Source organism: Rhinichthys klamathensis, unplaced genomic scaffold (genome assembly GCF_029890125.1).
Source record: "Rhinichthys klamathensis goyatoka isolate OS25496 unplaced genomic scaffold, OSU_Roscu_1.1 h1tg000018l_1, whole genome shotgun sequence".
In the NCBI taxonomy this organism is placed as follows: Eukaryota; Metazoa; Chordata; class Actinopteri; order Cypriniformes; family Leuciscidae; genus Rhinichthys; species Rhinichthys klamathensis.
Genome location: NW_026606569.1, coordinates 3353676 through 3365502, shown reverse-complemented (window position 1 = coordinate 3365502; position 11827 = coordinate 3353676). Strand labels below are relative to the sequence as shown.

The following is an 11827-nucleotide window of genomic DNA, read 5'->3' as shown; positions in this document are numbered from 1 at the left end:
CGGCGTTAACGGCAGCAGTGTACTTGGCGCGTCAGCGCACGCGACGGCTGCAACTACAGGACCATTACGACAACCGTCTGGATTGAGCCGAGTAGGGGACATCTCTAGGGTCTTCAAGTGGGCACCTTCCGTCCTCAGTGTTTCGTCGACTAGCCCACGACACCTCAAGAGGGCTCGACAGTGACTCTGGCGTCCCAGAGTCACCCCCCTCCGTCCCCCACTCTACTCAGCCCAGCTTACTGACCTCTACATCCCTCCTGCTGCTGAGACCTAACCACTATCTCACAATCTCTCCGCAACCCAACCATACGCGCCAACCCGTTGACTAAGGCTGTCGAGCCCCACTGGTGCGTTAATATGCAGTTTCAGTGGACAACGGTTCCGTATGGCATACCACCTACCGCAAAACACAATATCTGCCCAACCACCCGTCATTCACGCAATATCCTCAGGAACGTATACAAACAAACCAACAGACTCTTCAAGTTTTCAAGAATTCTACGAAACTGTAGCGTGGCGGCCTGTACACAGCCAGCTAGAATCTTTCCGTCTCAACCACAGCCAGTTGCTGCTCCTTTCTGCTGCTTCAGATAAGTTCTTTACTGTGCGACGCAACTCTTGGCCGCTGAATCCGATGTCTCTGAGGAACCGGGTTGTAGAGTGTGCCACAAAACCTCGACAACCCACTTCCACTGGATAAACCTGGACTCTCCATCCTCGCTGTTCTGCTTCAGTGGCCAGATGAGCATACCGCAGTTTCTTCCTCTCATATGCCTCATCTACCGCGTCCTCCCATGGCACTGTTAACTCTATCAGTTGAACAATGCGTGCTGATCCAGACCACAAAACAATATCTGGTCGTAGGTTAGTGGTGGCAATCTCAGGTGGAAAAATAAGCCGTTGGTCAAGATCAGCCAGCATCTTCCAGTCCCTAGCAGCTTCCAGTTGTCCTGGGCGAGAATTGGTGTTAACACCTTTTCTTGGTGGTTGCTCGCCTGGGCGGAGGAATATTGTCTTCTGCGTGTAATGTTTTGCTAGAACAGGTGGCAACTTATTGGTCATGTTACGCTTGCCTTCTAATGCTAAAGCCAAACATCGCAGTACTTGGTCATGGCGCCAAGTAAACCGACCTTGGCTAAGAGCCACCTTACATCCTGTCAAAATGTGCCTTAATGTGGCAGGTGATGAACACAAAGGACAAGAGGGATCCTCTCCTACCCAGAGGTTTAGGTTCTGCGGTGATGGGAGAACATCATATGTTGACCTGATAAGGAAACTGATCCTACTCTCTTCCATTGACCAAAGGTCTTGCCAGCCCATCTTACGTTGTTCCACACTCTCCCATCTCATCCACTCTCCCTGCTTGGCCTGGGAAATGGCCTTTATACACCTCATCCTCTCCTCCTGCTGTCGCACCTTGTTGACTACCAGCTTCCTCCTTTGAGCTGGGCCTGCCTTGTGCCATTTAGGAGGAGCTAAACTGAGCCCAAAACCCCCTCTTCCATGCTGTACCTGTCCCACGATATCCCTAATTTGAAGGGCAGCCTTTGCCTCTACTACAAATTTCTTTGCTGACCACTTTCTACCAATTTTTAACACAGGGGCTGCCTTCCTTACACATTTGTCGCGTGACTCTACTAAGGTCATTTCCAGTCTGACCTTGGCACACTTGAACTCCTCGGTTAAAGCAGAGACTGGCAGCTGCAATATTCCTTTACTATAAAGTCCTACTCTGCTGAGGCAGCGTGGAACTCCCAACCATTTCCTGATGTATGAACTTATCAACGCTTCCAGCTTATCCACTGTTGTCAAAGAAACGTCGTACACGGTCAGTGGCCACAGCAACCTCGGCAGTAGACCAAACTGAAAGCACCAGAGTTTTAGTTTACCAGGTAGAGCACAGCTATTTATGCTCTTCAACCCTTCCACTGCTTGTCGTCTAACTTCTCCCACCCGAACTGTGTCCTTTAGATCCCCATCGTACCATCTCCCAAGACTCTTCACTGGCTTCTCAGAAACTGTTGGTATTGCCTCACCATTAATGAAGAATGTTTTATCTACTACCTTTCCTTTAACTATCGAGATGCTCCTTGATTTAGAGGGCTTAAATTTCATTCGTGCCCATTCAATATTATCTGTTAACTTCCCCAATAACCGATTAGTGCAGGCTACTGTTGTAGTCATGGTTGTCATGTCATCCATGTATGCTCTGATTGGTGGTAGTTGATATGGGATTAAATGATGGGTAGTGTATGGGCAGTGTGTAAGAAATAAACTAATGATTAATTACTTTAATATTCCTTTGTTCCGATCAGAGCATGTGAACGAAAAGCGCATTTCTGAATATTCCTCTGCTCGCTCATTCAGCTCAGGCTCGCGCGCTCAACACAGAATGGCCTGCTGGTTCGAGAATATGTGGAATAAGAGCTGCCTCCGACTAAAGTTTTTATTCTAGTCGATTAGTAGTTGTTCATTTAAGCCATAGTGGACATATCGCCCTTTTATATTAATTTAATTACTTAAATAGGCTATACGGGATATTGAGCGTTATAGCCGCACGACCGCACGCATAAAGCTTGTCACAAAGAACCGGCAAAAGTAATGATTATGAATGTGTAAAAAAATAGCAAGGAGACATTTAATTGTTTATAAATAAACTGGTGGTTTCGGGTTTCGCTGCAAAGATGAATTTGACGATGCGGACTCGGCATGAACGAATAAAGATAAAAAGGCATAAAACGGAAAATTTCCTCCCGTTTGGAGGAGACCTGTCACGCCAGTGGGGCACGCCCCACACCTTGAGAACCGCTGTATTATACTGAAACTGAAAGTATGTCCATAAATCATCTCGTCGTTTCCGACCACCAAGCCCGTTTATTGGCTTCGCCGCCATGGTCCTTCGAAGATGTGTGGTGAGTGACTAGCCGCAGCCGCAGGTGTGTTGTTGTGTGGAATCTGGTGCGCGCGGCATGGGTACCCAAAACAATTATAGGAAGCGGCAGCATTGCTGATACTTTTTTAGCTCAAAACAGACAGATTTCACGCAAAATAGGCAGAAATGACATGCATTGCGAACGTCAGACTTATAGTCATTTTCGTTCCGTCTTGTCAACGAAAACTCGAAAACGTCTCGTCATGTTTTAGTCACCTTAGGGCTATTTTTAGCTAGTCATCGTCGCGTTATCGTCATAAAAAAAAAGTGCGTCAACGAAATCATTTCGTTATCGTTGACGAAAACAACATTGGTCAAGATCTCTATTTTGGCTTGTTGCCTCCTGTCCTTATCCAATCTGTGCAACATTGGCACAAGGCTTAGTGCAAAGTGGTATGCTTCATCTAGTTCAGCATCTGGCATGTGTGGTTTTGGAATAGGCTCTTGAAGTAAGGACATCAGCCTCTCCCCAATGTCTGTGGTCTGTGTTCTGTGGCTCCTTCTTTTTTCTTGTGTAGCACGTACCACTACTGGTGAGGATGCCCGCTCCCTAGGGCTACGGGACCAAGAGGGCCTTTGCCTCTCCTCTGAGGTTGTTAGCGCAGCAAGTGATTGGGCCGGAGATGCAGATATGGACCTCTGTATGGCGATACCTGGGGTACTGGATCGTTCATCTGTACCCAATGATGACAGTGGGGAAGCAGATCTTACACTGTGTTCCACATAGACCAGGGGCGTGTCTAGAGCATTTTCAGTGGGGGGGCCATGCTGGGGCACTGCCTCCAAATTGGGTGGCTGCCAGTGACCCAAAAAAAAGAGCTAAATTCTACAGTATATTATGTAAATCCTATTGATTTTATAATTTTTTTAACTTGAATAAAGTTACTTGTAAACAAATGTAATAAAGCACATTTTTGATTAATTTAGTTTTTTGTCATCCCTGTATATATCCATTAAGTTAAATTTGAGAGCCAGTGTTTATTATTTTTAGTGTTTTCATAAAACTAACAAGTTTATAAAATAAAAGCAATTTTAATAATGAGCAATTTTAAAAACCCAGAAGCAGAAATGATGTCAACTATTTTCTTTTAATTAGTTTGGCCATTACAATAAACAGTAGTTTTATTCACAATCTCTTTCAAATAATAATAAATAAACAAAATTCCCCCCACTGTAATAATACAAATGGTTTGGCCAAAACATCTTAGTGTTTCATTCAACATTTCTTTCAGATTAATTTACAAAAAAAGCTGAGTAACACAGAGTTAAAGTTTTAGCACTGTAACAGTTCAAATGAAAACACCACAGTTTAAAAATAAAATATGTAAACCATTACATTGTGCTCTGCTAATATATTAAACTAAGAACATTTTTAGAAACAATAAAAACAGTAGCAGAAAGAGAGGAAAACAGTCGAAAAAGAAAGAAGGCAGACCTCAACTAAAACAGCTGGATTCGGTTTCGGTGGTGACTGGCAAACCGTCTAACAAAATCATCTAAGTCAAGACATTTGGCTCTCCTCACCTCAATGCTTAAGACTCCAAGATTACTAAGTCTGTCATCAGTCATGGTAGTGCGTAAATGTGTTTTTATGAGCTTAAGTGCAGAGAAGCTGTGCTCACAACTTGCACTGCTGACTGGTAAGGCCACAGCTATGCAGCACAAACGAAAAAGCTGATAAAACACTTCTTTGAATGGCTCAAGGAAGATGGTAAACTCTAGGAGACTAGACAATTCAATTCCAGTCTGGAATTTCCTTTCTAACACCCTCCTCACTTGATGCAGTTCATGTTTTATGTCATCAGTATCACATTCATAAATCCTAGCAAAGCTAAAAATGGTCTCTTCATCCAAAAAGTTTCTGCTTTTAGGGTTCAGTGCTTGTATACCTTGCATTATACTGCAGTTTGACTTAGTGAAACGCCTCTGCATCTCCCCACTCAGACAGTCCAGAATGGGGAAGAATATACCACTTCTGAAAAGTTCCATGTCTCCTTCCTTACACCTCCGCTGTCCAACAGTGGATTCAACAATTGACCCGCTCAATCTAGAACTAATTTTTTGTGGTCTTTTCACCACAGTTTCTACTGCAACATTGCACTGCTTTCCAGTGTCTACAGTGTCTTTCCAGATTTCATCAAAAGATGAATCACTTCTTAGGTCTTGGAGGGTGTCTTTAAATGCTTCAACTAAGTCCACTGCCTTCGCTAAATCAAGAGACGTTGACTGAAGCATGTCTGCAAGGAATTTTGCCTCTCCAAGGACTTTTGAAAAGATGACAAGTGTTCCGATAAAGGTAAGATCCAGTTGGGCAAGTAAACCCCGTGCCTCCACAGAGCGTTCTCCTCTGTTCTCCACATCAATATCATGTAGCACACGCAATACAGCAGGCAGTCTGTCCTTAATGTTTTTGCAAGCCTGGTACCGACATGCCCACCTGGTGTCACTGAGCCTTTGTAGCTCTCTTGGGGCACCTTGATACATTTCCTTTTGCACAGAGAGCCATTTCTGGTGCACATAGGAGCCTGACATGTACACATACAATTTCTGTAGCAAAGAAAAGAAGGTTTCAGACTCAGGCACTGATTTTGTTGAGTCAACGAGAACAAGGTTAAGACAATGTGTGTTGCAGTGCACATAAAAAGCGTGATTTGTTTTAGCTTTAATCCTTGCTGCAACTCCAGAGTGTCTCCCTGACATGACTGACGCCCCATCGTAGCCTTGCCCCACTAGATTTGACCTGTACTCAAGTCCATACGTCTCCAGGCATTGTATTATTTTTTGAGTGAGTCCCTCTGCATCAAGCTCAGTAGCTTGCTTGAAATCAAGGAAGCTTTCATGGACTGCACCATTATAATAGTACCTAAGTACTAATGACAGTTGCTCTTTCTTTTTTAAATCCTTTGTTTCATCTGCAATGATGGAAAAATATTTGTTTTCCTTGACTTCACTGACGATGCTTTCCCGTACCATATCTGACAGACATCCAAGAATTTCATTTTGTATAGTGTTACTTGTGTATTTTGCATTCCCCACAGCTTTCAATTTCTTGTCAATTAGTGGACTATGCTTAGCAATCAAATCCATAATGCCTAAAAAGTTTCCTTTTTTTGTAGATGCATCGGTCTCAAGGTGTCCCCTTTGTGAAATGTTTTGCGTTGCAGTAAACAAAAGTACCTCAGCAACTGTTTTAATGTAGGTACGATTTTGTTCGACTACTTCTTGGTGTTTCTTATCGAGGGCATTTAACATTGAAGTGTCTGTCAAGATTCTTTTTTTGTGTTCATTCCATGCTATCATGGCATTAACATGATTTTCAGATTTTTCATGTCCCCTGTAACCTCCATCTTTATACATTGCCTTCTTCCAGTTAGAATAGCCCAGTGATGATGTGAATGAAGTCTCTTGAATACCAGGGAGAGAAAAGTGTCGACACGGAAAACAATATGCAGAGTCTCGGCTTTCAGAATATTCCAGCCATTGGTGTTGTGTGTACCACATTTTGTTGAAAGCTCTTTTCCGGTCGCCCTTCATGGTTCGAGGGAACACCTTCAAGTGCGGCTGTGTTGGTCCTGCTGCCCGAGACTGTGAAATGTCTGCAAATAAAGAGAATGGTCTTCTTATAGCGATGACTAGCCTACCAGGGGTCCTCAAACAATTTAAACAATGAGTAATAATTAAAATAATTATAAGTGCAGAAGGTGTAGTTTGTCAATTAAATCAACCTAGAATACATACAATTGATTCTGCAAATTAAGTTTGAATGAAAGTTAGTTACATAACCATAGACCCTCCAATAATATGAAGGCAATCAGTCATTTTTAAGGTTTTAGGAATTTAACTAAAATACACAAGCTCATCATTAACACCCATTTAGACAATACCTTCTAGAAATATGTCAGTAAAAAAAAAACCTGGAGCATACCATGTGGTCCTGGCAGAATGCGATCTGTGGAGATGTTGGCATGCAGTGCCTGAGGTCTGTCACCATCACCCCCTGACCTATGCTGACACAAAGTTTCTTCGTGGTCTTCAAATTCAGACAGGTCACTTACAGCTGAATTATCTGCAGATACAGTAAAATAATAATCAACAGAGTAGACGTCAAACATCATTTAACATCACTTGCTGAACATGTGCAAAAGAACTTTCAGGTCTCAACTACAACTATACATACCTTTGCATTCTGTTGGGGATGAAGGTGCTTGTTTATCCCCACCAAACGTTGATCCTGAGAAATGATGAAATGTCACAAGTAAATATTGCATCAATGAGAAAACAAAACAAGCTCTGTGACTACTATAGCAGAATAAATATGCTCATGGTATTTTTAGGGCAAATTCATGTACATGCAATGATTACTAGCGTTTTAGTTTGCTTCATACAATTGAAATGTACTATTTATTAAATATCCCTACAATTCCCTCAACACTTCACATACTTGAAGTTGCAGGAAGCACAGAGGAAAATGAAGGCCACTGCTGTCGGCTGGGTCCACTGGCATCACTGTCTGTCTGGCCTGTTGATTCCTTGCTGGCTGATTCTGTTCCAGTGACAATTTTTTCTTGCTGCCTGACATTTTCTTCTTGGCCAGTAACATTTTCTTCAGTTGCTTCTGCCTCTACACTTGTTTTGTTTAGTTTTGTTTTCTTTGAAAGAAACTCCCTATATCTTTACTTCTTTTCATGGCTTGGCACTGTTCTCTTCCCTGCCTTCAAAAAAGAAACACTTGTGTGTGTCTGTTATTCTCAATCTCAACAAAAATTGTTCAAATTGTGAATGAAATGCACAGAATGCATCCATGTCATTTCACGTGTAAATGACTAAGTTAGGACTGACAATTTAACTGACTATCTAACTGACTTACTCTCATCATGCATTAACAAGTAACATAACGTTACGTGTCACCAGACAATTATTATTATTATCATTTATTGTTTTTTGGAACATTCTGTGCATATTGTCATTTGGTGCAATCTTCCTATGTGGTCACTGTCACAAAATAAACTGATACAAAATATGCAAATCACCATGACAGTGTTTATTGTTTGATAGTGCCCAGCTTTTTTACTTTTAATGTGTTTTATTAAACTTTGACTGAACATTGGATTGAAATCAACCACGACCAACGCGAGCAGAGCCTGACGGCCGGGGTAAAAACATTGATCTGAGAAAACCATACAAACATATTAAACCATACATAAAAGTTACCTACCAGCTCTTTGTTTGGTGTCTTGACGTTCCCACACTTGATAATATAACAGTCCAAGTCCGCGACGACCGTTGTTTCTCTGGCGCTGCACTTCTTTGAATCACAACTTCAGTAGAGTCTATAAACTGATTGGCCGTAAAATGAACCAATCACAAGGCATCTTATAGGGGGGGGCACCTGGGGTGGCCAATCGAATTTCAGGGGGGGCCGGTGCCCCCCCTGGCCACCACGTAGACCCGCCCCTGACATAGACTATTTGCAGGGTCTAGTGATGGGAAGTTCGGTTCTTTTCCGCGAACCGGTTCTTTCGGACAGTTCGTTTCAATGAACCGGTTCAAAAAACCGGTTCACCAGTTCTTTTACGTCCTCGCGTAATGACGTCAATTATATCATCCCGGCGGATAAAAATACTTTAAATTAAAGGCATTTGTAATCATAACTTCACTTAAATAATAGTACTCATCGTAATAATCCTCTGGGATAAGTTTCTTACATTTACATTTTGCAAACGAACCCTGTAGCCTACAGGCGATGTGCAAACGCGGATGTTTAACATGTCTTAAATATATAAAGTGCATAAGTGGTCTTCATCATTTTATTTGTAATAAACTTACATTTCGCCGAATTCGGCCCCTCATTTAAGTCCTCGGTTCACCCGTGCTGCGTGCTCATCAGCACATCATCAGTTGGCTGAAAGAAAGTTCTGTTTAGAGACGGTGCTATCACGCATGCTCAGTATCTCCAGCTCATTGGTTCTCCGTAAAGAACGTGTCAGAAAGAAACAGTTCTCGGTTCTGTACTGGTGATTCAAGAACTGCAACAACCAGTTCTTGACTCCAGAACCGTAGCATAGGCTGTGTGCTGAGCTGAGAACTGCAGAACTGCTGAATATACAGTCGACAAAACTAAAAAAATCGATGCATGTCTTTCTTCTCCAATATGTTTAATACGTTATGTTTTAACACATTATAAACATTTACTAAGCAGTACTGTGCAGTGTGCACCATTAAAACTTTGGCAAGAGTTTACATCAAATATTTATATCAACTTACTTAGAAATTAAATGAGCAGTTCCTGAAAATATTATTTTAATAAATGTTTAGTTTGACAGTTTTACAATCCATTCATTGTGTTTCCAAACTTTAAAATAATACAGTGATAATACAGTAATTATGTGATAAACATGTTTCCAACATGTTTTTTTTTATTACACTTACTGATGTTCAACTAAATAAATACTTAAGAAACGTACATTTCGTCCCTCAGAAAAAAATTGCACGCGTGCTCAGCTCATCGATCAGTTGTTCTCATTATGTCGAACGTGTCCGAAAGAAACAGTTCTCGGTTCTGTACTGGTGATCCGATAACCGCTGTACATGTGCGTTCGGTAGTACGCGCATGCGCAGTATCAGCTCGTGCTCATCACTCTCAAAAACAGCACGTTTCAAACTGTTGGATTTACTGGAGTGAAATATACTCCGGGATATTGGTTTATTTCGAGTCAGAGGGACTGTCAGGCATGTCTGAAAGTGAGTAACTTTAGTAACTTGTGTATCAGCACTAACGCAAGACGCGAACTGTTTCGAACGATTCAGTCCGATTTAGTGTACTGGTTCGACCGGTTCACTAAAAAGAACCGGTTCAAAAGAACGATTCGTTCACGAACCGGCCATCACTAGCAGGGTCAAGTTGCTTTTCGAACTGTATAAAAAGCAACAGCAAAAACACAATAATTAAGTTGATTTGAGAAAGCCAACCTACTTTATCTATCGATCTATCTAAAACTTTAAGCTTTTAAAACTTTTTCAAACTTTCTGGCTAGTCTTTTTCAAGCCAACTTAAAGTTTGTCTACTAACTTTACCCATCTAGTTAGTCACTGCAATTTCTTTATGCCCATGCAAAAAAAAAAAAAAAAATCCATAGGAACGTTATACATGTAAGTTATACTTTCTTACCACCTTTTTAATAACAATTGAAAAATTACACTGTTGCTTTAGTCAACAATATTTTATCACTGTTAAATTTAATGTAAATTACATGTTTGAAATTTATACAGACCTTCTTGGCTGTAAGTGGGGCAAAAGGAAGGACAATATCTCTGAATATTTCCAGTCCTTTTGACTTCCACCTGCTGATCCACTAGGCAGATTCTTATTTTTTCTGTTTTTCACAAAAGCATCTCTTAATGTTTTCCATCTCGCACTGCACACGTCGACTGAAACAAAGAAGACACACAAAGATGAATACAATACTTTTCCTTTGTTTCTTCCCTCACAGATACTTGGCTTCTGGAGATTCAATGGTCAGCTTAGCATTCAGCTATCGCCTAGGGCACGCAACTGTCATGAACTCTGTCCATGTGGTGTGTGCAGCCATTGAAAAGGTGATGATGGAGAGTTTCCCAACCAGGCCAACACAAGACACTTGGAAAGAGGTGGCCCAAGGATTCTGTGAAAAATGGAATTTCCCAAATTGTTTGGGAGCAATAGACGGCAAACATATAATAATACAAGCACCACCACTGTCTGGAAGTCAGTTCTTCAATTACAAGAAGACCTTCTCCATAGTGCTTTTGGCGCTTGTGGGTGCTGACTACAGGTTCCGATTCATTCAAGTGGGGGACTTCGGAAGAACCTGCGATGGTGGTGTGTACGCCAGTTCGGATTTGGGGAGGGGAATGGAGACCAACACCTTGCATGTGCCACCCAGTACCTCTCTACCTGGTGCTGCCCACCTGGGTGATGTGCCATTCGTCATGGTTGGTGACGCAGCTTTCCAACTCAAACCATTCTTGATGAGACCATACCCCGGAGCAAACCTCAGTTACAAAAAGAGGATTTTCAACTACAGACTTTCAAGAGCAAGGATGGTGGTTGAAAATGCCTTTGGCATTCTGTCCTCCAGGTGGAGAATATTTCTTAACAGAATCAACCTGCAACCAAAAAATGTTGACACACTTGTGATGGCTACATGCATCCTTCACAATTTCCTGCTTGTCCCCAGCGAAAACCAGAGTTTGCTGGATGAGGCAGAGCAGCTGGGGAGACATATGGCACCAGTAAGAAACATGGGAGGAAACAGGGCATCAGCAGAGGCCTGTAATGTGAGGGAGGTCTTCTGCACCTGCTTTACCTCTCCTGAAGACTGTGTCATGGCAAAACAGGATGGTGTGATCAAAAGGCATGACATCAAAGCTTATTGAAGTATCATGCTAGGATTGTAAAAAGCTGATAAGTGATTATGATCCCAAAAGACAAGTATGCTGTATTGATAAAAAGGTGTTTTGGCAAAAAATAAAAAAAATAAAGTTTTTGTTTGAGAACTTTGGTGTGTTAAACTATCAATTTAATTGAAAAGAGTTAATGTCACTCCCACCAAATTCACATTAGCATTTGAAAAGCTCGAGAGTGCAAGTCCAAGCACCTTCCCAACAGTACTGTATCTGAACAGAATTTACACAGGGCAGTAGGCTACGTATATAGGCTCCTGTAATAACATTAGTGAAGTTCTTGTATAGTAACCTACTTTTAAAACATATAGGTAAGTAATAAAATGTTAAAATCAGATTTGTTTTTACATTAAACTAGGCCTACCTGAAAAAACTCATAGCCTACATATTAACAAAGGGTCTATGTACTTGTACTAATATCTAGGTCCTGTCCTGTGTAATGCAAAGTTACTT

The 11827-nt window shown here is 41.6% G+C and overlaps 1 protein-coding gene across 1 annotated transcript; it reads left to right on the top strand.

Moving 5' to 3' along the window:
• The first annotated feature begins 10489 nt into the window (after positions 1–10489).
• Positions 10490–11347, top strand: LOC130070991 (uncharacterized). The gene is made up of 2 exons (XM_056235597.1): positions 10490–11049; positions 11149–11347. Exons 1-2 carry the CDS (start codon positions 10490–10492, stop codon positions 11345–11347), a joined length of 759 nt encoding a protein of 252 aa, XP_056091572.1.
• Positions 11348–11827: the final 480 nt, after the last annotated feature.

What these genes read in the sequence shown, in the direction of transcription:
- LOC130070991 (XM_056235597.1), top strand. Translation starts at nt 10,490, where the DNA reads ATGAACTCTGTCCATGTGGTGTGTGCAGCCATTGAAAAGGTGATGATG. An exon ending in TTTGGCATTCTGTCCTCCAG is followed by an intron (nt 11,050 to 11,148) that starts GTGGAGAATATT and finishes GCTTGTCCCCAG; the next exon opens with CGAAAACCAGAGTTTGCTGG.